At 55.2% G+C, this 22,677-nt stretch overlaps 10 protein-coding genes across 10 annotated transcripts; 4 read left to right on the forward strand and 6 right to left on the reverse strand.

Annotated features, from left to right (window-relative positions):
- Window positions 1-801: 801 nt before the first annotated feature.
- C8Q71DRAFT_907306 (ribosomal protein L1) lies at window positions 802-1,992 on the forward strand (the record flags this gene model as incomplete). The annotated part of the gene is made up of 6 exons (XM_047928948.1): window positions 802-898; window positions 952-1,137; window positions 1,201-1,416; window positions 1,474-1,695; window positions 1,751-1,874; window positions 1,925-1,992. Exons 1-6 carry the CDS (start codon window positions 833-835, stop codon window positions 1,990-1,992), a joined length of 882 nt encoding a protein of 293 aa, XP_047779470.1. The 5' UTR covers window positions 802-832.
- A 99-nt stretch (window positions 1,993-2,091) lies between these two features.
- Window positions 2,092-4,351, reverse strand: C8Q71DRAFT_707485 (mitochondrial small ribosomal subunit Rsm22-domain-containing protein; the record flags this gene model as incomplete). The annotated part of the gene is made up of 7 exons (XM_047920565.1): window positions 2,092-2,381; window positions 2,433-2,907; window positions 2,960-3,100; window positions 3,157-3,338; window positions 3,390-3,532; window positions 3,590-3,875; window positions 3,937-4,351. 7 exons carry the CDS (start codon window positions 4,349-4,351, stop codon window positions 2,092-2,094), a joined length of 1,932 nt encoding a protein of 643 aa, XP_047779471.1.
- Window positions 4,352-4,463: 112 nt separating this feature from the next.
- Window positions 4,464-6,738, forward strand: C8Q71DRAFT_595502 (cysteine proteinase). The gene is made up of 8 exons (XM_047919585.1): window positions 4,464-4,855; window positions 4,914-5,096; window positions 5,148-5,646; window positions 5,695-5,802; window positions 5,854-5,999; window positions 6,051-6,201; window positions 6,263-6,489; window positions 6,545-6,738. Exons 1-8 carry the CDS (start codon window positions 4,628-4,630, stop codon window positions 6,629-6,631), a joined length of 1,629 nt encoding a protein of 542 aa, XP_047779472.1. The 5' UTR covers window positions 4,464-4,627; the 3' UTR covers window positions 6,632-6,738.
- C8Q71DRAFT_595497 (uncharacterized protein) lies at window positions 6,739-7,292 on the reverse strand. The gene has a single exon (XM_047919584.1). The coding sequence runs from the start codon at window positions 7,122-7,124 to the stop codon at window positions 6,846-6,848; it is 279 nt and encodes a 92-aa protein (XP_047779473.1). The 5' UTR covers window positions 7,125-7,292; the 3' UTR covers window positions 6,739-6,845.
- A 785-nt stretch (window positions 7,293-8,077) lies between these two features.
- C8Q71DRAFT_857614 (uncharacterized protein) lies at window positions 8,078-8,413 on the reverse strand (the record flags this gene model as incomplete). The annotated part of the gene is made up of 3 exons (XM_047927425.1): window positions 8,078-8,172; window positions 8,232-8,324; window positions 8,383-8,413. 3 exons carry the CDS (start codon window positions 8,411-8,413, stop codon window positions 8,078-8,080), a joined length of 219 nt encoding a protein of 72 aa, XP_047779474.1.
- Window positions 8,414-10,033: 1,620 nt separating this feature from the next.
- On the reverse strand, window positions 10,034-10,738 carry C8Q71DRAFT_595609 (uncharacterized protein). Its single transcript, XM_047919586.1, has 3 exons — window positions 10,567-10,738; window positions 10,345-10,515; window positions 10,034-10,291 (listed from the first exon to the last, which is right to left on the reverse strand). The coding sequence occupies exons 1-3, from the start codon at window positions 10,574-10,576 to the stop codon at window positions 10,143-10,145; spliced, it is 330 nt and encodes a 109-aa protein (XP_047779475.1). The 5' UTR covers window positions 10,577-10,738; the 3' UTR covers window positions 10,034-10,142.
- A 3,962-nt stretch (window positions 10,739-14,700) lies between these two features.
- C8Q71DRAFT_595682 (G-protein beta subunit) lies at window positions 14,701-16,188 on the forward strand. The gene is made up of 5 exons (XM_047919587.1): window positions 14,701-14,933; window positions 14,982-15,462; window positions 15,513-15,644; window positions 15,695-16,007; window positions 16,058-16,188. Exons 1-5 carry the CDS (start codon window positions 14,819-14,821, stop codon window positions 16,067-16,069), a joined length of 1,053 nt encoding a protein of 350 aa, XP_047779476.1. The 5' UTR covers window positions 14,701-14,818; the 3' UTR covers window positions 16,070-16,188.
- A 345-nt stretch (window positions 16,189-16,533) lies between these two features.
- Window positions 16,534-17,937, forward strand: C8Q71DRAFT_595746 (uncharacterized protein). Its single transcript, XM_047919589.1, has 7 exons — window positions 16,534-16,702; window positions 16,760-16,923; window positions 16,994-17,289; window positions 17,341-17,360; window positions 17,431-17,454; window positions 17,504-17,656; window positions 17,797-17,937. Exons 1-6 carry the CDS (start codon window positions 16,655-16,657, stop codon window positions 17,603-17,605), a joined length of 654 nt encoding a protein of 217 aa, XP_047779477.1. The 5' UTR covers window positions 16,534-16,654; the 3' UTR covers window positions 17,606-17,656; window positions 17,797-17,937.
- Window positions 17,938-18,712: 775 nt separating this feature from the next.
- C8Q71DRAFT_595742 (uncharacterized protein) lies at window positions 18,713-20,506 on the reverse strand. The gene is made up of 3 exons (XM_047919588.1): window positions 20,415-20,506; window positions 20,228-20,359; window positions 18,713-20,163 (listed from the first exon to the last, which is right to left on the reverse strand). Exons 2-3 carry the CDS (start codon window positions 20,282-20,284, stop codon window positions 19,117-19,119), a joined length of 1,104 nt encoding a protein of 367 aa, XP_047779478.1. The 5' UTR covers window positions 20,285-20,359; window positions 20,415-20,506; the 3' UTR covers window positions 18,713-19,116.
- Window positions 20,306-22,480, reverse strand: C8Q71DRAFT_707418 (uncharacterized protein; the record flags this gene model as incomplete). The annotated part of the gene is made up of 4 exons (XM_047920561.1): window positions 20,306-20,359; window positions 20,415-20,777; window positions 20,840-21,193; window positions 21,251-22,480. The coding sequence occupies 4 exons, from the start codon at window positions 22,478-22,480 to the stop codon at window positions 20,306-20,308; spliced, it is 2,001 nt and encodes a 666-aa protein (XP_047779479.1).
- Window positions 22,481-22,677: the final 197 nt, after the last annotated feature.

A 22,677-nucleotide genomic window follows, 5' to 3' on the forward strand; every position in this document is an offset into this window, starting at 1 on the left:
GCGAGCTGTGACAATCGCTCCGCGCTCACCAAGCTGCGGCCCGGCGGAAGTCATGACAGAACATCATGGGCTGGCGTCCTCGTAGCATATTACCGCGTACGTCTGCGACACTCCGTGTTCGCCGTCAGGCGTTTACGGAACTTTTTTTTGACTACGACGTATCAAACAACCCAGGATACCAGAATGAATACCGATTAGCTGAGGCGACAGAGTCCGCTTCAACGTTCCCGCGAGAGACGGCACAAGTGACAAGTGTTCGGTACTCAGTAATTTGTATCTTCGCGTCGGTGTTCTAGGAGGTTATTTGAACTCCGTTGATATATATGACCACTATGTCATCTAGGATTAGTTCATATCCGAGTCAACAGTGCCATGTAGTCTCCTCTAGAGTCTAGGCAGACACTAAAAAGGTCTCTTTGAAGAGTGCAGTCTCTCACAAGTACTGCCTTCCCGTCGGATGATAATGTCACGGAGTTATGAATGACATCGGACTCGCCGCTAGTGTCTTAGTTGAAACGCTCCGGATCCAGGTTGACAGAGGAACTAGCAACCACAGAATCATGGTGGGGGTCGCAGCCGCGGCATGCTGCAGACCTATATGACTTCCGTATGCACTTTAGCAAGCGAGACAAATGTGTACTGTTTGATCAAACCACACATAGCAATTTCGCACTCAGGCTGCAGGAGGAATCCCGCGAATGCTCAGCGCCTGGCCCCTAAGTACCAGCTGCTGCCAATGCATGTTCAGATCGGAGGACAGGCGCTCACGTCAGTGACGGGCGTCTGTTACTTTCCGTCTCGGGAAACTGGAACTCAATCCTTCACCTCGACTATGTCTGCCTTCCTCGCGCAGCTGGGCGCGCGCTGCCATCCCTTCGAGGGATCACTTATTCGCAGAGTGAGTCACACGTGCACTACGTATGAAGCTAGGCTGAACGCTCGCGGTGCAAGACATGGCAGAGCTGTCGCCAGTTCCATGGCAGTCAGGTCGTCCTCGCACGGCGGGACAAGAAGAAAGTCGTTCCTCTGACGAAGCCGCAGCTGGCCGCTAAAGCGCGGAAAAAGGCTCTCAAAGCCAAGAAGAGCATCTACGCCTCGGAGAAGATGACATTGGAAGACGCCGTCAACGTGCTACGGGTGCGTTACGCCAGGTCACTCCTCGCTGTATCATATCCTTTGACACCGGGCAATGGTCTTTAGGCCGTGGAGGTTGCGGCACCCGAGTCCACCTACGAGCTTGTAGTCAAGACGCTCATGGTCAAGGGCACGACTGTTCCGAGGGGTCGTTACAGTCTTCCGAGGGAAACCAAACAGACCGGCCATGATCGCATCCTGGTGTTTGCGGAAGGCAAGGCGGCAGATGAGGCGAAGAGGGCGGGTGCTGACATTGTCGGTGGTCCGGAGCTCGCCGATGGTGTACGTCATTCTCACTCGACAATTTGTTCTACATGACCGAACGGTCGTGTTGTGCAGGTCATCAGCGGTCGGCATCAGGCTACGCTGTTTTTGTGCACTCCGGACCTGATTCGTGCAATAACACCGAAGCTTGGGCGTGTGCTCGGTCCTCGAGGTCTCATGCCGTCTGAGCGTAGAGGCACAGTCACAGCGAACATCTCCGGCTTCATTCGGAAACTGAAGGGCACGAGCGAGTGGAGAGGCGACAAGGCAGGGACAATCAGGGCACCAATTGCGAAGGTTAGAGCACCCTCTGTCTTCTACTGAACCCCTTTGCTGAATGAATTTGCCTCAGATGCACTTCCCTATTACCGACGTAGTCAAAAACGTCCGCTATTTCTTGAACGTGATCAAGGAGGCAACTGGCAATCTGGTGGATCCCGATGCTACGTCAAAGAAGGGCGCGAATAAGAAGCCTCGTGAGTGCGATTCCTTCAAGCGCATTGCCCTCATGTCTGAGATTTCGCAGCGACTGCTATCACACGGGTCGTTCTGAGCTCTCGACAGGGTCCAGGCATTGAAATCGCGGATGCATAGATAGTGGTACATATTAGAGTCCGTCGTAATGCTATATGCTGGGTACTGAGTGGTGAGCTCGGATGATGAATGAAGTGTGGCGAACTAGTGCAACTTGAATCAATCTACTTCCTCAGCTAGCAGACGCGCTCGTCTCCTTTCCTTCTCTTTCTGAGTGCGTTCCTTCAGCTCGGCAGAGATCCTGCCGTAGCTTGCTGCCTGCGGAGCACTCTTCTTGCGCTTCCCGATATCGCCGCCTTTGACGAGAGCGTTCTTGCCGGCCGGCTGGAACCGTTCTTGAGGACGGTTCTTGGGCTCATGGGGGAAGAGGTCACCCCAGTTGGACTTCCGCGCATCGTAAAATGGCTGTTTGCCTTGTGATTTGGGAATCGTCATGCGCATGATTTTGCCTAGAGATGAGTGTGAGAGCGGCAGCAGGCACCGACGAGCGAGCGACATACCTTCAGCCGTGCAGCCGTCGAGGATAACGTGGCCGCTTTTCTTCAAAGGGGAGAAGACGAGACGAGGCCAGTTGTACGCTTCCAATCGCAAGGCGGCCTGCATATCTTCTTCTGCAAGTTCAAGATCATTTGATACAGGTTCCTCGGCCTTGGCCGGAAGAGTATTGCTAGCATTCGCTGCGATATCATCCGTGTGTTCATGTTCCACCAAAAGTTCCTTGATAGGCTGCTCCTCGATGGCCGCTTTCGCTGCTTCACGCTTCCCGGCATAGCCTAGCCGACCGACTTTCGTGCTCACCGGCAATGGCCTGCTGCCTCTGCGTATCACAACGTAGGTATAGCCGCTATCTTCGTGGCCAACTCCCGAGTGCTTCGTTTTACGCACAAATGCTGGCCGCTGGAGTCTCTGTGAAAAACTGCACACCAGCTTGGTAGTGCCCGGTCTGTACAATGGGCATGCACCGTCATGGGGGCACTATGGAACGAGGTGAGTCAAAGTCCCCAGGGTAAGAAAATGATGATCCCACCGGAGCAACGACATGAGAGCCTCGAATGCTTGCTTCCTCCAACTCGGGGTCTTCCAGTTCTTTCCTACCTAATTTGAGAAGGTACTCCCTGGCTTCCGCGACGCATTCGAATCCAGCTGTCGTGTTATGGTCAATCAGAACCTGATGCAAACAGGGGGTGAGTGCTTCTGGCCCACTTGGAGCCGGAGACAGCTTACCATGACGTCGGCGCCGCTCTCCCACATCTGCTTGACGAGGGCCTTCCTTGCAAGTGGCGTGGGTATTGTGGAAAGGAGGAATGCAGATAATGCCAGTGCGTTCCTTCCTTCTGCACGTTCAATCACATTGTCCTCGCGGAAGGCCTTTTGCCACGATATTTTCATTCCACCCAAGTCCATGTCTGTGAACCGTAGCATGAGCTGTGCACCGCATGACGAATGGAGCCACTGACCTTGGACAAGTCGTTTACCAATGCTGACCAGACCATCCCGAGTGTCGATTCCTACGTAATCCTTCACGGTCGACTGTGCTAACTCCGCAGTTGTCCTGTCCCGAGAAGCAACATCATTCCCTTGGAAGAGGTGTGACGAGGCCCTGCGGTTCACCAGTTATAATCCATTGAAACCGGATCTAATCGCGCATATAACGTACCATAGACCTGTGCCCGTACCCGAACCCCAGTCAATGACGCGGTCGACGGTCCAGCCTGGACCGAGACGCTGCTGTACGTTATCGAGTACAGCGTACACCACGGAATAATGCGACGGCAATGCAACTGAAGCAAAGGCAGTGCCATCTCGCTCTGCGTGTAGCCGTGCCTTCTTCCCGGACTTGTATCGCACATTGTATGAAGCATTCCACTCGGGCTCGTCCGCACCCTGGACTTCCTTTGCGAATAGTCGTGTGGCATCGTTGTGTATCATATGCTTGTCCGAGTCTGAACATAGAATGAGGTGTCAGCGCATACAATATCGGTTGCAGTAGGTCAAGGCACCGACCAGCGATGATGTGATCAATGCTTTTCTGCAACTCCAAAGGCAAGACAACTGCTCCGATATTCTGACTGCCGAACGCAGCAGCAGGGGACTTTCTGCCGTCCTTAGGATCAAATACGTCCCAGTGAGAACTCTGTGGCTCGGCTTCATAGCCGTCGTCCTCCGCTGTTTCATCTTGTGGGTAAACCTCCAGTTCGCGATGAACACGAGCGGTCGGGTTGGCGGCAGTAGGATGTCTGGACTTTTGACGCAGAAGAGCCATATCCACATCCTTCATGATAGAGTGAAAAGAGGGATCCAAGTCCAGCGGTGCATTAGGCTGATGAGACGAGGAGGCCGCACTCGTTGAGAAGAAAGCAACGTCAGCTTGCCGCCGCAACACAGCGGCCAAGGACCTGCAACACCGCGAACGAAGCATGGTACTAGACGTGCAAGTGAAATCAAACCGAACAGAAGTAGATGCGATGGAATCAGCAAGGACAGGAGCGAGGGAGGAGGACGGTGGGAGGAAGGTCTCCGAGAAACGCGACGCGGAGGATCGCTCGAAATTTCAGTATATCGGTCACGTGGTTGCGGTGTAGAGTCGTACCTTCGGGCTTGCCTTCGACCGCGACCACTGGCAACTCCTCGCCACTGACTTTACCTACATACCTATCCTTCTAGTCATAGTCATTCCTGTCACGCTGCAGACACAATGGCCTCTGCAAGATCTGGCGACGTTGGCTTATCCGAGCCACCAGCAAAGCGAGCCCGAGTCGATACGGGCGATTCGACGCCGAACGGTACGACCATCCAACACGTTCCGGACGCAGAGAGTATGTATGGGGCTATCTCAGACGACGACGAAGAGGAAGAGGAAACGGTCAGAAGGAGACGGAAGGCTGCTATGCCTTCTCAGTCGTCTGACATGTACCTCGATACTGTACTGTATTCCCATTTCATGTCGATGTCGAAACATCAATCTCATGCATGCCGTCTAGATCAACAGAGCTGTCTTGGATTTTGACTTCGAGAAAGTTTGCTCTGTGTCGCTTTCGAATATCAACATATACGGCTGCCTCGTGTGCGGCAAGTACTTCCAAGGACGAGGACGAAACTCTTATGCTTTCGCACATGCGATACATGACGACCACCATGTCTTCATCAACCTTGAAACAACCAAGGTATATATATGTTCTAGTAATACCTATGACGCTTCTCAGAGAGTGTGTTAGGTCTATGTCTTACCAGACGGATACCCAGTGTCCGACCCGTCGCTAGAAGATATCGCCTTTGTACTCGCACCTTCGTTCACACCAGCGACTGTGCGTCGGTTGTCATCACCGTCGCACATCCAGAAGCCATCCTACGACCTGTCCTCAAACCCATACATACCGGGATACATTGGTCTCAACAACATCAAGCGTAACGATTACATGAACGTTATTATCCACGCCTTGCTCCACGTATCTCCGCTTCGCGACTACTTGCTGCTCTCGAACTTCCGTGGTAAAGAGCCAGAAATGCTGAAACGTTTTGCGGGCTTGGCGAAAAAGATCTGGAATCCTCGCTTGTTCAAGAGCCAAGTCAGCCCGCACGAGTTCTTGCAAGAAGTCGGCAGAGCGAGTGCGGGTAAGTTTAGGCTTGAGAAGCAGGGGGATCCAATCGAGTTCCTTGGTTGGCTGCTGAACCATCTCCACAAAGACATGGGTGGGACGAAGAAGAAGAGATCCAGTACGTCAACTATCAGTGTCAGGGGGATTTGCGTTGAACTCTGTGTAGGCATCATCTTTTCCGCGTTTCAGGGCCAGGTACGTATGGAAACACAACAGGTCGTGGTGCGCCCCGATCTCGGGGACAATGAGAAGCCCAGATTTGACATCGACCGAGGTAGTTCGACCCCGCAACAATCATTCTACACTGCTAACGGTCGGGCTTCAGAGATCAAATCGGCTGTATCCCCGTTTTTGTTTTTGGCTGTCGATTTACCGCCACCGCCACTATTCCAAGATGCGGTCGAGAAGAACATCATTCCGCAAGTCGGCATTCACTCAGTCCTGGCAAAGTATGACGGTCGCACTACGCAGGTTAGTCATTCTGACAGATAGAGTCCCCTTGCTAAGCTAACTTGTGAACAGGAATCCGCAGGTCAACTGCGGCGTTTCAAGTGTCAAGAGCTACCGCCATACATCATCCTCCATTTCAAGCGCTTCACCAAGAACGTCTTCGTTGAAGAGAAAAACCCTACAATCGTGAACTTCCCTCTCCGCGGACTCGATTTCCGAGAATGTCAGTTGTCTTCACTTATTTGTATCCGTCATAATCTCGTGTCTGATCCGTTGCTGTCAAGACTTGGATGCGCCTCCATCTCATCCATCTACTCTGTACGACCTCATAGCAAATGTCACTCACGAGTCGGCTGCTGGCACAACTCATGACAAGGAGAGCACTGTGTGGAAAGTCCATCTGCGAGCCGGTGCTGGAGGCGGCGACAATGAGAAATGGTTCTTGATTCAAGACCTGATTGTTGAAGAAATCCGGAAGGAGATGATCTTCCTCGGCGAGACAGTGCTACAGGTAAGTTCGTAGATTAACCTCCGAGAAGGGTTGTCTGATAGAGCCGCCGCGTAAGATCTGGGAGCGAAGATCCGGCGCCCACTCGTCGCCCAATGTCGAACGCGGTGAAACCGGGGCTAAGATGGACGTTGACAGGCAATAGAGGATAGCAAGGAGGCGCTGTGATGACGCGTCGATCGCATACTTTATATCCTGACACCAGCGCTGGATCGGACAGCGTCTCGTCCTTGTTGTTTTGTTTCGCTCCGTTGACTGCGCAAAAGAAGTCGAGGCAGGCAAAGATAGATAGCATCACCGTATCACCAAGATGAAGCAATATTTCCATGCTAAACGCTTGGAATGGTCAACAAAACTCGTCATCTCTCAGCCTGCTGAGTCGCGAGAGCTAGTAGCTGTGGTAGCACTGTCTGACTTAGGCAGTGAAGCATTACGATCTGTAACTGGACTTTTCCCCCGCTGAGCTGGCCTGTGAATGACGGATGTTTGTCAATGATTCGCATGTCCATGACAACGCGTGAGACTGACTCTTCTGGTGGCGAGGGTTGCGATTCCAGCAACGGTTTGAAGATGTAGAGACCGGAAAGGATCCCTAGCAGGTACGCAAACATCAGTATGTGCGCCCGTTTTACTATCATCGCAGTGCGTCCTACCAGTCACACCTGCCAGGATAAACGGGACCGCGCGCCGCGACATTTGTTCTTGATGTTGAGAGCGGCGTTGGACAACTTGAACAAGCAGCGCTTGTGACTACAACACTCATGCGTGACCTGTGCGAAGGACAGGACGAGAGAGCTATTTAGTAGATCTCGAGTGCGATCTGAATTGCGTTACGTAAGAAAGCCACCCGCCTTATTTCTGACAGTGATACTATCCTCACGGCGGCAGCGCTTATGTTTTCAGGCTACGGTCGTAGTTGAATCATACTGAATCGATTTGTGCGATTTTGCTTCGCAGCTGCGGTGGGAAGACCGAAGCGTCGAGATTTCACAATATCCTTTGTGCTTCTCTAGTCGGAAATTCGATGTCGAAGCACAGCCTGACAGTCAACTTGAAGTCTCTGCTTTCAGAGTCATGCCGACTCCTGTACCGACCATTAAGAATTGGGACGCCACCGCACTATAGGTCTGTAATCACCTCTAGGAAATCACTGTGGTTCCAGTATCATCCAAACGCAATATAACGACCACCATCGACCCTCCACAGGTCACTTGTACGTATTGAGTAGAGCCACAGTGGTTGAATTTAAACGGTATCTGAATCGCATCAGAGCGAGTCAAACACATGTGCTGGTTTCGGTGTCGGCGCGACGCGGCGTCGATGATCTCTTGTGTTTCATACATTGCTTCTAGTAGCAGAGTCTCTCCGTGGTGACTTACACACCGATGGGGACACCGCGAAGTGAACCGGCAGTACATAGTATTCCGAGCGATCAATTATTGTTGTCATGTAGATACAGAGTATTACACGCCCCACATTCGTAGTATAGGTCTGACACAAGCTCTAGCCGCTGGGCTGGGAGATTACTGGAATAGTATGATAGGTGAAGAGTCAAGAATTGGAAGCCCGGTCAGAGCTAGACCGACAAGCGTCACTGCCCAAGCCTTCTGAGTGCAATTGCAGCAGCCGCTTCTTTCGCGTCGCCCTTCCTGCCGGAAGTGGCCTCTCCAAGGACTTGCCCGTTCACTACAAGATAGAGTGAATGTGAGCTGTCTGAACTCGACGCCCACAGATAGCTAGCTTACGCTTGCACTTCATCGTCCAATTGAGGGCATTCGCCGGGCCATTGGAAGACTCTTCCCAGCTAAAATTGGGCAGTTGACCTCTATTCTGCAAGTCTGTGAGAGAACATAGGGGTTAGCCCCCCCGAAGTGAGACAACTCATATTCAACTCACAGTTATTGAGACGCAAGACAGCGGTGGCCATTTCGTGAGTGTGTCGGTGCGATGTCAGAACGGTGGGATGTTTGTGTGCAATGAATGTCGAGCTCTTGTGCGGCCTGAGGACTACATCCCAGGGTGCTGGCATCTTTATACTCTTCGTCATCGGCACGCGGCTATAATTCAAGAGACCATCAGCGCGACCGTATCACGACGAGAGCTCTGCGAACCGCCGCGAGGCAAGCCGACAAATAATATTTGCATGCATTGTCGACACACTACAACCGGAGTAGCGCATTGAGGCGTCAGAAGCAGCTCCGCGCTTGATACATCTGTTCTGATGTGCGGACATCTGGACAATTTTGACAATCTAGCAACAGTGTCAGCAATAAACGCACAACAACGGCACTTACTACTACAGCTGAAAGGCAGCAACCGCACGGCTACCTAGTTCACTCCGATGAGCACCTGAGCGGGGTAGGCATTCTCTCCGCGTGGTAAAGGGAACTCGGATTGTCGCGCCGTATATGCACCTGGAGGAGTTACGGGTACGCAGCACGCGCGCTGGATCAATGCGTCAGCTAGACGGCTACCACGTCAGTTGCAGCCATTGGGGGACTTGCCTGCCATGTAATTATCGTCACGGTATAGCATACCTATTCGTCTTGAGATACACTAGAGAATGTACATTGTCACCCCCGGTATCATGGCTGTGTCTCTGTAGCCAGTGCGTCAATTAGATGTGACAGCGTCGGATGCTGGCAATGCCAGTCACACAAGGAGCACCAGGTCCATAGGGGCGTAGATATGAGGCAGATGCATCGGAGATAGAATCGGCTCGGACTTGACTGATCTTGATGGCCTCCTTACACCGGTTTGGCATAAATGAGTACGGCGACAAGCCAAGAACGCCGACAGCGGCGGCGAGCTGCTGCAGGTGCAGAGCATTTGCACACTACGGCGTAAAATATCCAATTCCAGACTGTCATGCCTCTTGTCATATTGAATGAGAACCCGAGCCATGGAGCGGAGTCGACTTCAAGCTGTTTGCCCAGGGGTCGGTCTGATGGCGTTGGTCCGCCAAATAAGACGCCCACAACGTCAAATATCCGACACGTCACGAGCTGTTGGATTGCCAAACTGGTAAGGAATGATACACAAGCTTATATCATACGAGGATTCGGCGCAGTCGTGAAACACCGTGACGCGTATCCGCGCTTCGCGGATGGGTTCGGTGGCAGCAATGGCGACTGCACTTCAATGCTGATATAGATAGCTGCAGTCCGAGTACGCTAGTCGTGAAAAATACAGTGCGCAGAGGAGAACGGCCAAGAGATCCGTGGATGCGCCAGATTGCGAACTCGGGAGTCTTCCGTAGGCTGTGTGGAACAGGAACTCTTGTGGGGACCCACGTGCCACCAGCGCAGTCCAGAAACGGGAATTCACGTATCGCGGAACAATACTTTGTTTATTACCGTGGTCCGTAACCATCCGAAGGCAGGCACGGCAGCCTTGAGGCCGCAATGTGATAGGACAACCAATGGTAGAGAACTGTAAATCGTCCCGAATATATATAATCTAGTCCGAATGTCCTGCAGGCTCGGTTACAGATCTCCGGTGGCATCACTGCCGAAACAGCAGAACCATAAAATAAAAGAATGGGACGTCGGGGTCGAGAATGAAGATAAAACACACGTGGAATGACGGTACTAGGAAGCCGCGACTTGAAGGTTCAACAAATTTGAGCGGAGTCCGTAGGACAGCAATGAACCTCTTCACTCGACAGGGGTGCTTGCGTCTTCATCTGCAGCTTCGCTTCCAGACTTCGATTCTTGAACGAGCCGCTCCAGAGCAACCTTCGCGGCAGCAGCACGGGCAATCTGCTTGTGGGGCCCCGTTCCACATCCATACTCTTCTTCGTCAACTACCTCTATCTTGAGTCACAGGGCGAGATATGCGACGAAGTCAAATGCCTACTTTTACATATGCACGTCCACGTGGGTTCATGGCGAGGACCGGCCACAGATTCCACCCAACTCAGCAAGTTGGCTTTGTTCTGTGCCTGCAAATCTGTAGTCATTATGTCAATGAATTTGACAAAGCCGGGAGTATTGCTTGGCTCACAGTTGTTCAGAGCAACTGTCCCCTCTGAGATTTGCGTAAGACGAAAGACTAAGCTCTGGGCGGAAGCTCGCTCACCGTTCGACATTCTGCGTCAACTCTGCTTTGACGTGTTCAGGACCTCTACGTATATATGCAGTCGACCATTCTCTCACTGCCTCTGAAGCCCCGTGCCGACAGCACCATGCACGACATGGCTCTCGGAGCTATCCACACCGCTCGAGGTAGTCGAAACTGTGCTTGCTGAAGTAGGGCTTCATATAACAAGCGCAGGTCGAAGGGTAACAGTATGGGTTTCCGGAGCACTCGATCCAATGTGCATCTGAGCTTCACGGACGCGATTGAAGAGTCGCTGGCTAAGTTTGCCGCTGGCCGTCCTGGAGAACCAGTAGTCAAGCGCCCAGTTCAGGAGTGCAAATATGGGCATTGGTACATACGAAGTCCACGATGCGACCCGGTAATCGTTTCCGGTCTTAATAGCCGTGGGGAAGCTCCTCGAAGGGCGAGTCTCGCGGGTACGGTGCCTTGTTGAAGAACTCATACCATGATCTTGCGTACTGCCCCTGATGCACGATGGCAGCGATTGTCGAATATAGACACGGCCCGGCATAAGCTCTCGCCTTCTGTGTTCGTGTCGCGGTTTGAAACGTAGAGATGAGGGGACAAGGGCAAGCCATTTCTGTGCGACAAAAGCCAGCAGTTCTGCGGCGACTGAAAAATTTAATGAGTGGGAAGGGTGATCGACGGTAAAATTGCATGAGCGGCACACCACGGGTACGCGTGGTTACAGCGTGTATGTCGTAATTCCCTACAGTCATCCATCTTTCGGGCCTGCGTGTTCACTGCGCGCTGTGGGGCTCGAGCAGTGATGTGGAGGTAAGCGCGGTGTCTTGGTGTATGTTGCTACCGTATGGGGGGCACTTACCGCAGGGAGCTACAAACCCGCTGTTTAGCGGCAGCATGAGCCGGGAACCCTCGTCCTGAAATCTTGAATGCTATACATATTAACAGTGGCGGAGACAAGAGCCAACCTGGAACGAAACTCACCAATGGCTGAAAGTCGGAGATAAATCGAGGAGAATATACGAATGTGTCGTAATTGTGGTTAGACCAATGGAAGAACTGTGCCGCGGTCAACTATCGAGGAGTATGAGATGGCCAGTCTATGCATTGGGTGTGAGAGTCATTGGCCACGGAACAGTCCTGCGCTGCAAAGGGTGGTCTCTCCTAAAATTGGCGGCCTCCGTGATATTGCCTATGCACAGAGGAAGCGCGGTTCGTTGGTCGGCCATGCTGAAAGCACATTCATGGGCCAGGTTGATCATGACACGGAGATACTCAGTTGACGCATCGAGGTTTCCTAAAAAAAATGGATTACTGTCGCAGTAAGAGAAAGCGCGGACAGCACACACCGCGGAGCAGAAGCAGAAGGGAGATGTCGCCGATGCTGCGTATATGCCCCTGTCTGTTCTTCACACCACAATACCAATGGAGTGTTCCCGTGCTGATGTCCTTACACGTCAGTCACGGAATCAGCCTGGCTTCTAAGATTGCACTCGTCAGACGGGGACGCGTAGATACTCACGCGAGTCAAAGCGAACGCCAGGGTGATAGCGGGAAGTGAAGGCTTTTGATTGTTCAATTGCAGTATACAGCCGCCCTCCTGAGCACCTGTCAATTGCAGTTCTGACCCCGTGTACAGGAACTTACCTTTGAAGAATATACGCAGGCCATCCACGCACGGCGTCTGTCATTATCCGACGAACGGTTGAAAACTTTGCTGTGTCGGCCGCAGACCTAGAGTTTTTGTCGCGGATGCCCGGCGAGTCGACCCCGTTGGGTCAGACGACTTGGGTTTCTGAGCAGATGTCATGGCCTCCGGCTGTCTGTCCGAGATTATTGGCACAACCGTACAACGGTGCCTTGGATTGGAACCTGCCTATCAATTTCTTGAAAGCAATTGACTATAGCAATCCCTGTATCCGGATGGCGCCAGAAGGCTGCCACGTTACTTGACATATTGTATACGGTGTGCGGGCCTCCATCGCCCTGGCGGTTGATGGAACGATCCCAAGTGCAGCTGCAATGTTGCGTAAGGTAGCCGTTGCGTGGTAACGTCCGCGCGTTACCATGCGCAATATGGTCCTGCGAAGTCTATGTTAGCTTATCATTCGTTGAGCGCACGGGAGGCCTCCAGATGCCACGGGTCCAAGGGTATACGTAGTCGACAAGGTTTAATGATCATGGACGCTGCGGACAAGGCCTTGATCGATGATCTTACAAGACACATACGCGGCAGAAGACCCGGCAATAACGGTGATTAAGAGTGGGATAGACAAATATGGTGTACGTGACCCCGTTAAGGAGGGTCTATGAGTGAGCAGAGGTTGACACCGTCTGTGGTCGCAAAGCAACCTGAGTCACTCGGAGCAGACGGTTTCTGTTCCCGTCATTCATCTCGTGTACCGAGATACAGGCGCTTTCCGCCGGTCTGATTACGATGGAGACGTCCAAGCAGTTCTGGGATATACCAGTCATTTGTAAATATTGCCAGGCCGGTCTGTCGTGCCATCCTGTGTCGGCGGCGAAACCATCGGGTATCACGACGGCCGGCGCAAGTAACAGGGAGTCAACGCAAAGGCGTCACGCCCACAGTATGCAAGTGGAACGGAAGGCGACAAATCCAGCGCTTGGCTCCTCGAGGCAATACCGCAGACATGGCGATTTTGAGATCGAAGCATTGCGCGCTACTGTGTTGTCGCAGTGCAGAGAACGTAGACGTCACCCCTGCGGCCACAATGTCGCTCATCAGCCGCGGGTCACAGACACTCCAAGCCGGTTGATTGCATGCCCGAACACTTCCTACAAGGCGTCGTTTCATCCGTGTGGAATGAAAGTGCGGTGACCGCTGCGACTGGAATTAACGGTGGGAATTGCTCCCACCGTGGAGAAGACGCCACGAAGCTGCCATTCGCTCGGAGACTCTGAAGAGAAGCGCATAGCTATGTATCCGTTATTATTCCAGCAGGCAGAAACGAAGGAAGAGCGTTGATTAGGCGTGCTACGCACCATTCAACATGGCCTTGTTGAGTTTGCTTCTGGGCTCCGCGGATTTGCGTACTGAAAGGAGCGATGTCACGGTAATCGTATACATACAACTGAGTCTGATGTACGCATCATAAGTGACAGACACACTGGCAGTGGCACACAGAATGGGATGACGTACCGCGAGCGCCTTGCAATGACTCGGTTACCGGTCAGCTGTGAACGAACAGGGGCCTAGCTGCTTCACAAGGCCGTGTACGGGGTGTATCGACAGCCGTCGCACCAGTTCATTACAGCCCTAGCCTTGATGGCTATTTCAGTTCCCAGAGCTGTGGCGATCAGTCGCATTCGGGATGTCTGAAGTATACTGCGTCGGCACTCGCCTTTGAGAACTATCCAGTCCGAGACTTGCATGTCCATGTGTTTGTGCTTTGACATTCAATCCAGTCAGAGCTTGAAACTTGATCACAACCTTTGGGATAGGTGACTCGGAGGGCGCGGCTAACCAGAGCCCTACTGCCATGACCGTGCTATCATGACCGCGCCCCATGGGGGATGCCATGAGTCCATATGGTACTCTGCGAAATCGTTAATGCATCCAAGCGAGTATGGCCACATAAGCAGGAAGCCGTATGTAGTTCGAACTGCCGGATGGCCCGATCAGTTGCACATCTGTTTAAAGTTATGGCGTTTAGCTTCGGGGATTGCCCAACTCGGAAGCCGTATATCGCCCATCCTGTGGAAACCCCTTAGGATGAACACACCAGTGCTCCCAGATCTTCTGTATTCTCGAAGAGGTGACTTGCTGCAGCTTCAAGCCGGACTTTGCAAGAGGAATGTCACCCATAGGGGTGCCCAGAGCTCTGGCCGTGCGCCGGCCGAGGGAGTGTGGGAAAGCGGACTGCATCCGGCAATGTCCGCCAGGCCCAAGGAGATGCGCCCATCAGCGCTGCAAAGGCCAGCGTGACGGTCGCCATCTCGCCTTTCCCCCCACCATCCTCGTGGTGCGTAAGCTCCTCAAGACGTTCCGGACGACGCTTGACTTGTAGCTGCCTCGCCCACCGCCTGCGCGCCAGAGTTGCTGACGGACTTGTTCTTTCAGCGCCACAGGACCGGCGGCCTTCTCACGCAGCCTCCCCATCAATTTCCGACTTCCCCTTCTCTCGTTCCCCCTGCTCGTTGCGCGGTGCGTCCCTTCTGACCCGAACTCAGTGGGAGGTTGACGAGACCTCTTGATCGTTACAGAGCGGCTCTTCACTTCATATCTCATTAAACCTTCGGGACCATGGCGCAATCACCTCAGAGCGATATCCAGGAGAGGATCGCGGCAGCTCGCCGCGAGGCCGAAAGCTTGAGGGAGAAGATCAGGGCGAGAAGAGAGTCCTCCGCCGACACTAGCTGTGCGTCCTACGTGTAGATGCCTCCATACGAAAGCTCATTGCTTACAGTGCGAGCAATGGCCGCGGAGGTGCCCGCCTTGCCCCGTATCGTCATGCGCCCTCGTCGAGCCCTGCGGGGTCACTTGGCCAAAATCTACGCCATGCACTGGGCTACCGACCGTCGGCACCTTGTCTCGGCTTCGCAAGACGGAAAGTTGATTGTGTGGGACGCGTATACCACCAACAAGGTCCACGCAATCCCACTCAGGTCCAGCTGGGTCATGACTTGTGCTTATTCGCCATCTGGCAACTACGTTGCATGCGGTGGTCTGGACAACATATGCTCGATCTACAACCTGCACTCCAAGGAGGGCACCAATGTCAAGGGCGCTCGCGAACTAAGCGCACACTCCGGATACCTCAGTTGCTGCCGCTTCCTCAACGATCGCCAGATCGTGACCAGCTCCGGAGATATGACCTGCATGTTGTGGGACATCGAGGCTGGTGTACGAGTTGTGGAGTTCAGCGACCACACGGGGGATGTTATGAGGTATGTCTATTATGACCTGTGGGAACAGCGTGTCTCAAATTGCTGTGCAGTCTGTCTCTCGGTCCTAACCAGAACGTCTTTGTTTCTGGCGCGTGTGATGCCACCGCAAAGCTTTGGGACATCCGCAGCGGCAAGGCTACCCAGACTTTCACTGGTCATGAGTCGGACATCAATGCCGTGAAGTAGGTCTCTTGGATTTGTCACTTGCACTATGACTCATGGTTTGTATCAGCTTCTTCCCCAATGGCGATGCCTTTGCCACTGGCTCAGATGATGCCTCCTGCCGCCTATTCGATATTCGCGCTGATCGCGAGCTCAACTCGTTCACACATGATAACATTCTGTGTGGTATCACGTCCGTCGCCTTCTCTATCTCCGGACGCATCCTCTTCGGCGGCTATGATGACTGGACCTGCAACGTTTGGGATACGCTCAAGGGTGAACGTGTGGGTGTTCTGACCGGACACGAGAACCGAGTCAGCTGCTTGGGCGTCAGTGCAGACGGCATGGCACTTTGCACCGGTAGCTGGGACAGCACTCTCAGGGTAAGCGGTTCTTGGTCCTTTGCATTATGTTTCTGACAACAATATCACAGGTCTGGGCATGATACCTTTTTTATGCAGCATGCATGCCGCCGTTTCCTATTGCTGATACCATGACTCTTTGCATTTCCGGATCGGTGTCTCTACGCAGGTTTATCGATATTGATTCTTTATATGGGTAAATTTGCGTCTCACTCGCGCCTCACCGAGATCGCCACGAGTCTGTCCTTACGTGCTGTCATCCGCGCTGTTTACCAGTCTTACCGGAGTGTTTATATTTCTTGTGACATTCACTTTTTATCCTTACTCGCCGCTCTTCTGTGCCTCGCTGCTCGTCTCATAAGCCATTGCTTCCCTATCCTTACAGCCCCATCGCGAACGACAGAATACAGAAGCTATGCTCTCAATGGTTGTGGTATGAGTTTGGCGACGTGTGACAGTGAGAATGGGACCTTGGTACGCTGCGCACTGCAACACGTGATGTTTCCGGAGACGTGTCCGGCGCGACGCGTGAATCGTGTGTGGTCAACTTGAGCTTGAACTTGCAGCACTCCGCTCTTCTTGCGAACCCCATCTTTCAGTCTTGTCGTGACCCTGTCACTCGGTTGGCACTGCTTTCTGGAACTCAGTTGTGGCCTCAACGAGCCGTTATGTCTGAAGATGACCGCGCAGCAAAGGCTGCCCGAGCACGAGCGTTGGTCTGTAAAGTTCTACTTAACTGTTGCCCTCGTTCTGTAACTGAGACGTGTCCATAGCTGAAGAAGAAGCAGCAACAAAAGGCAGCAGGCGGTGGCTCGATTGCAAGCCCCACAGTCGCCTCACCTGTTCTGCCTCCGTCCAGGGCATTCTCACCAGCACCATCTGAGATTACTCTCGTAAATCCGGAGGACCAGAGAGCCGGACGAAACGTGGGCGACCTGTAGGTACATAGGAGCCTTGAAGTGATCGTCAGCGCGTTGCCCCGTCTGTTACTGAGAGGTTCCACATAGATTCTCCGGTGGACAACTCGGCGATGGCGGCGGCGACATCAGTTGGCTGTCAGGGTTGAATCGAGTCGATGCCCATCTTCCGCTGGCGACAGCCTCCACTTCTCCCCCTGCCGTGTCTTCTCCTGCGCCCGTAGTCTCCCATGGGGCTGCTACTCCTGAAGCTACATCAACCGTCGCTAGCGGGCAGGGCGAACTGCATGCCAAGATTGCTGAGCTCAACACTATCGTTTCTGCGTTGGAAGCAGAGAAGCATGGCCTCAAAGACGTCGTGGAAAGGCTGAAAGAGACCGAAACCAGTGAGTCAGTCAAGTATAAGGTATAGACTAATATCTGACGACCTGAGTGAGATGCGCAGCGCACGCAGAAGGTACTGGGAGAGAAAGAGCGTGACATTGCTACATTACAGTCTGACAAGGACAAGTTGTTGTCTTCATTAGAGAAACTTCAGCGAGTCGAAGCCAGTAGGTGCCCGCATATAATGATCTCACCGGTGAATAATGTGTCAAACAGATGCACAGCAGACGGAACGGTCGCTACACGAGGAACGCCAGACGAATGTGCAGCTCCAAGACCGCATACAGCAATTGGAGGCCGGTAGTTCTGCTGTCTTAGCCAAACTCAATGAGCGGGATGCGGCTATCGCCTCACTATCGGCACAAAAAGGCGAGTTTGAGAGTACAATTCACCGCCTGAGCGAGCTGGAGCCAAGTGAGTCGCTCGCATTCATTAAAGGAGACATCGTTGACATTATCTAGAGCTCCAGGCGGTCAACAAAGCGCTGGAGGCTGAGAAAGCACGCACAGACAGCTTGAACGGACGCATACATGACCTAGAGACAACCCTTCAGGAACATTACAGCCGTATAGCAGAGCAGCAACAGACCATTTCGTTATTGGTCTCCGAGAAGACTTCTTTGACGTCGTCTCTAGAGCAGCTAGAGGATGCGGACACGAGTAGGTGTCAGCAAGTCTCGAGGTCAATGACGTAGCCGGGCTAACCACCCTGGTCATGCAGAATTGCGAGAGACGGAAAGCGCATTGCAGGCGGAACGTACTCGGGCACAGAAGCTGCAAGAGACCGTGGCAAAACTCCAGGACGAAAACGACGAGTTTTCATCTAAGGTGACCGAGCTGTCCGCATCCGAGAGAACTCTCGCGGATAAGAGCCGAGAGCAGGTATGCTGCGTTCCCGTTCATCCATTCCCCATACAGCTGATAATCTGTGATGTAGGAACGGGAGCTCCAGCTACTCCATGGTACCCTTAATGATCTACGTATTCAAGCGGAGAAAGCGGACAGAAGAGTGCGCGAGCTGGAAGAGCAGATCGAAAGTGACGATCGCGCAGAGCGGCTGGAGGCCACCTTGCAGAACACCCAGGACCGGGCGGATGAACTGGAGTTCCAGCTCTCGAAGCTCCAGCAGGCAAGCACAACTTTCGTCCGCTGATCGGTATACGTCACTGACGTACTTACTCGCAGGCGCATGGCACGCTCAAGGCTGAGCGAGATGAACTGGATTCGCAAGTACGTCAGCGGTCGCAGACAGAGGAGGACTGGCGGAACCGTCATGGTGAAGTCGAGAAACAACATGCCGCAACGAAGGAGCAGCTCTCATCCGTGAGCACCGAGCGCGATAGCCTCCTGCAGGAGAAGTCGAATCTGCAGTCCAAGGTGCAAAAGAAAGAGTCCACAGTTGCCGACCTTGAGCGAAAGCTTGCCGATCTTGCTGCGCAGCTGAGCAATGGCGCTCGTCAACTGCAGCAAGTCCAGGCGGAACTCAAAAGCGCGAACAAGCGTGCTGAGGAGGCAGAGCGACTTCAGGGCGAGCTCCAGACGGAAGGCGTTGGTTTGATGCGTTCTCTGGACGAGATGCGTCCTAAGATCGTCGAGCTCACCGACGCAAAGCTCAACCTTGGCGAGGAGGTCGAAGGCCTGAAGTCCGCTCTGCGCAGTCGGGATGCTACTATCGCACAGTTGGAAGCCAATCTGGACGAGTTACTCAACGAGAAAGATATGGCCACTCAAGAACGCCAGGAGGTCGCTCTTGCACTGGAGAAGGAACGTTCGTCTTCAAACGCGAATAGCTCCGAGTTGCAGAAGGAGTCCGACTCTCTGCAAACGGAGCTAGATGCCGCCCGTGCAGTCATCCGTAACCTCGAGTCCGAGCGCAACAACTACCACCAAATGACCGAGCGCCATTTGGGTGAGCTGGACCAACTCAAGTCTGCGCTGCAGGAGCACATGGAGCAAGTCTCCGGCCTGCAGAGCGAGCTCGATGAGCGGCAGGACGCCCAGCAAGAAGCACAGGAGTTCCTCGAGCACGCCCAAGACGAGATGGAGGCCCTCCGCGCCGAGCTCTCCGCGAAAGACCAGGAGCTCGAGCAACTCCGCGTCGCGGCGTCCACGCCGATATCCGCGCAGCCCAACGCGCTCGACGAGGAGATGCTCAGCGCGATCAAGCAGCAACACGCGCTCGAGCTCTCCGCGGTGCAGTCGCACATGCGCACGCTCGAGACGTCCGTGTTCGAGGCGGAGGCGCACGCGCACGCGCTGCAGAAGCACGTCACCGCGCTCGAGGACCAGCTCGCGCACCTGCGCCCGCCGTCGCGCGCGTCGCAGCGCTCGCCAATGCCCCCGCGCACGTCGAGCCGGCCGGTCGACTTTTCGGACGACCTCCGCCGCGCGTCGTTCAACGCGCACAAGCCGTCGCACCTCGCGCCGACGCCCACCTCGGCGACGTTCGAGGGCCTCTCGCCCGAGGCGCAGCACAAGCGCCGCGTGAGCCTGAGCATGCTTAAAGCCCGCATAGACAGCGAGGTCGCGGCGACCGCGAAGCTCAGCTCGCCCACCATCAAGACCGCTGGTCTGCCGACGGTCGTGGAGTCCGCTGCCCCCCAGTCGACGGCCGCGGTCCAGCACCACGCCGCCCCGCGCAAGCCGCAGTTCATGGACGATTCGCACATATTCTGGTGTCATTGTTGCCAGGGCGACTTGGTTATCCTCTAGGACGATGTACGGTACATAGCGAGCAGATGCAATACTATGTGCGGACAGATTTATGATGCCAAGATGTGTGGTATATGTACATGACATGCCCAAGAGACGACGAGACGGGTCAACCAACAACTGGCAAGAACCAAGGACAAGCATGCGTTTGGTCGTCATGATTAGCTGCGCGCAGCGCAGCGGTATCTATTAGGTGCTCTATGGTATCGAGTGATTACTGCATGCTCACGTCTGAGGAGGTAAGTAGGTAGGAATATGTCCCAATGGTGCGTATAGATTCGTTCATCTGAGATCGGTTGCTGCTACATCACGGCCAGTTGTTGCGCTTCGTTTTCAGCTTGCGCAGCTTTAACATGAGGTCCTGTTCAAACAGATGGTCAGATTCCCGTCACCTGTTAGATTCAAGCACAGCGTACCTGGACTTCGTCTGGCTTCAGCGTGCCGCGGCCGCGCTCCTCCTCCAAGCCCTTCTCGATGCTCTCCAAGATCTCGTTCATGAGGTCACGGTAATTGACACCAAAGAACTGGGTGAGCTTCGCTGCTCGGCGGCGGCGCTGCTGGAACGAGTTCTCCTCGGGCGAGGGCGACGGGAGGAGCGACCACTCGGACGAGACGGACGCCATGGACGTGCGCGTGGGCATCGACCGCCGGCGCTCCGCCTTGGCCGACACCGGGGACGCGAGCGCGAAGACGCTCTCCTCCGTGGGGGTCTGCTCAGCGGTGTCCTCGCCACGCCCGCTGAGGTAGTCGTGCAGTTCCGCGAGGGACTGCTTGTCGTCCTGTGCGTGCGCCGCTGTCCGTCAGTACAGATGGACGGATGCGATCAAGTGGAGCAGCTCACCCGGTCAATGATGTCGTTGAGCGAGTTGAGCGAGTGGCGGTAGTGCAGGTAGACGTCGGACATGACCGTGAGCATCCCATCTTCCCAGCTATCGCTGGTGTCCGTGCGGGAGTGGTCAATCAGCGGCTGGGTCGACTCTGCAGTCCCGGGCCGGCCACCCTTCTTGGACTTGCCCTTGTACGACGTCTGGTTGAGGTTCCGCCCGCTCGACGAACCTGCGCTTGGTGCAGGGGGAGCCATGGACTGTGAAACGTACTTGGGCCGTGTAGCAGCGGGCGAGACGCCGGTGCCCCCGGGCGAGGAGGCTGCCTGACGGGTGTGATAGAGCATCTGGGGCGGCGCCACCCCGAACATCTGAATTGAAATGGGAAGTCAGTTGCCGTCCCGCGCAGGGAGCGCGTGCGAACGCACCTTCTCCATCTTGACCGCGCGGCGGACGTTGATCGCCTTTTCTCGCTCGTTGAGGTCGTCCTTGAGGCGGTCGATCTCGTCGGACCATGTGCCCGCGAACTCGGCCGCGGAGCTGCTGCGGCGGCGGCGGAGGCGGAAGTTGCGGGCGTCGGCGTCGTCGTTTGGCATGTCGTCCTGTAGGCTGGGCGAGGCGGGAGAGGGGAGCGGTACGCCCTCTTCGACGGGGCCGAGGACGAGGTGGGCGGGGACGCGGGAGCCGAGGAAGCGGTGGAGCTTTGCGAGCTTGTCGCGCTTGCGGCGGCGGTCCTCCTCTGCTTGCTGCTCGTCGTCGAGGAGGGACGGGGTGGAGGGGGAGAGGAGGGGGTCGGCGGGGCGGCTGAGGGCAGGGTGGCCTTTGGGGTCTGGGAAGGGGGCAGGCGGGGCGTCCTCGTCTGACAGGTCGATGAACGAAACGGGCGAGCCAGACGCCCTCCCCCTCCTCCCCTCCGTCACGTGCGCCGCGTCCAGCCAGTCGTCCGCGCGCGACAGCTGGCCCAGCGACGAAAAGTCCTGCGGCGAGAACGGCACAGACCGCCGCCGCGCACCCATGCTCACGTACTGCGCGTCCTCCGCCGGCGGCCACAGCACCCGCTTCTGCGCGTCGTACACGGGCACGATGGGGTCGTCCAGCATCGACGCCGCGGGCTTGTGCTTCCGTCTGCTCGCGGGGGGCGACCCTACCAGATTCGTGCGCGGCGCGTGGCCGTGTCCCAGGTCGACCTCGACGGGGAAGTGCCCGACGCCGGGGGTCTGGCCAAACAGCTGCGTGAGCTTGCGGGTCTTGCGGACGAGGTCGGCGCGCTCGTGCGGGTGCAGGAGGTTGCTCGTCGACGGTCGGTTGCGCAGGCCGCGCTCATGGTCCGGGGACGAGTCGGAGGGCGAGGGCGTGTCTGGGCTGGGCCGTTCCAACAGAGACCGCTGTGCAGACTTGGATCGCCTGGAGGCAAAGTCGGGTTTCGCGGAGGTGGGTATCGGGGGTTTGGCGGCGGTGGAGAGGGGCGCGAGGAGGGGCTTCCTGGACGCGTAGGGATGTGCGCTGAAGTCGTCGTGGGAGGACTGGGGGGAGGTGCGCGAGTGGGGCTGGATCTCGTAGGGCGAAGAAAAGGCAGAAAAAGGGTAGCGGCTCTGGGCGTCGGTGGGGGAGAAGGTGGGGGAGGCAAGGTCAATGAAGGAGACACGGTCGTCGTTCATGTCAGTCGGCCTGCTGGCTGGCGAACGGGGGGAAAGAGAGGAGATGCTGATGGGCCGCTGCGTCGCGACTGATGGCGGTGTGCGGGACGAGCCTCTAGCGTCGGCTGGGTCACGCCCCCGTCGCCCGTGGGAGCCCCCGGCCCCGCCAGCAACTGCCGCCGGCTCCGTCCCCTCCGCCCGCCCCGCCGCCACCGTCA

This window comes from Rhodofomes roseus (genome assembly GCF_022264815.1).
Source record: "Rhodofomes roseus strain CIRM-BRFM 1785 chromosome Unknown C8Q71scaffold_9, whole genome shotgun sequence".
Taxonomy (NCBI): Eukaryota; Fungi; Basidiomycota; class Agaricomycetes; order Polyporales; family Fomitopsidaceae; genus Rhodofomes; species Rhodofomes roseus.

What these genes read in the sequence shown, in the direction of transcription:
- C8Q71DRAFT_595502 (XM_047919585.1), top strand. Translation starts at nt 4,628, where the DNA reads ATGGCCTCTGCAAGATCTGGCGACGTTGGCTTATCCGAGCCACCAGCA. An exon ending in CGGACTCGATTTCCGAGAAT is followed by an intron (nt 6,202 to 6,262) that starts GTCAGTTGTCTT and finishes GTTGCTGTCAAG; the next exon opens with ACTTGGATGCGCCTCCATCT. An exon ending in TCGGCGAGACAGTGCTACAG is followed by an intron (nt 6,490 to 6,544) that starts GTAAGTTCGTAG and finishes CCGCCGCGTAAG; the next exon opens with ATCTGGGAGCGAAGATCCGG.
- C8Q71DRAFT_595497 (XM_047919584.1), bottom strand. Translation starts at nt 7,124, where the DNA reads ATGATAGTAAAACGGGCGCACATACTGATGTTTGCGTACCTGCTAGGG.
- C8Q71DRAFT_595609 (XM_047919586.1), bottom strand. An exon ending in GTGGACGTGCATATGTAAAA is followed by an intron (nt 10,292 to 10,344) that starts GTAGGCATTTGA and finishes AGATAGAGGTAG; the next exon opens with TTGACGAAGAAGAGTATGGA.
- C8Q71DRAFT_595682 (XM_047919587.1), top strand. Translation starts at nt 14,819, where the DNA reads ATGGCGCAATCACCTCAGAGCGATATCCAGGAGAGGATCGCGGCAGCT. An exon ending in GTCCTCCGCCGACACTAGCT is followed by an intron (nt 14,934 to 14,981) that starts GTGCGTCCTACG and finishes CATTGCTTACAG; the next exon opens with TGCGAGCAATGGCCGCGGAG. An exon ending in TCGGACATCAATGCCGTGAA is followed by an intron (nt 15,645 to 15,694) that starts GTAGGTCTCTTG and finishes GGTTTGTATCAG; the next exon opens with CTTCTTCCCCAATGGCGATG.
- C8Q71DRAFT_595746 (XM_047919589.1), top strand. Translation starts at nt 16,655, where the DNA reads ATGTCTGAAGATGACCGCGCAGCAAAGGCTGCCCGAGCACGAGCGTTG. An exon ending in CTGCCCGAGCACGAGCGTTG is followed by an intron (nt 16,703 to 16,759) that starts GTCTGTAAAGTT and finishes ACGTGTCCATAG; the next exon opens with CTGAAGAAGAAGCAGCAACA. An exon ending in GGACGAAACGTGGGCGACCT is followed by an intron (nt 16,924 to 16,993) that starts GTAGGTACATAG and finishes GGTTCCACATAG; the next exon opens with ATTCTCCGGTGGACAACTCG.
- C8Q71DRAFT_595742 (XM_047919588.1), bottom strand. Translation starts at nt 20,284, where the DNA reads ATGAACGAATCTATACGCACCATTGGGACATATTCCTACCTACTTACC. An exon ending in ACCTACTTACCTCCTCAGAC is followed by an intron (nt 20,164 to 20,227) that starts GTGAGCATGCAG and finishes CGCTGCGCGCAG; the next exon opens with CTAATCATGACGACCAAACG.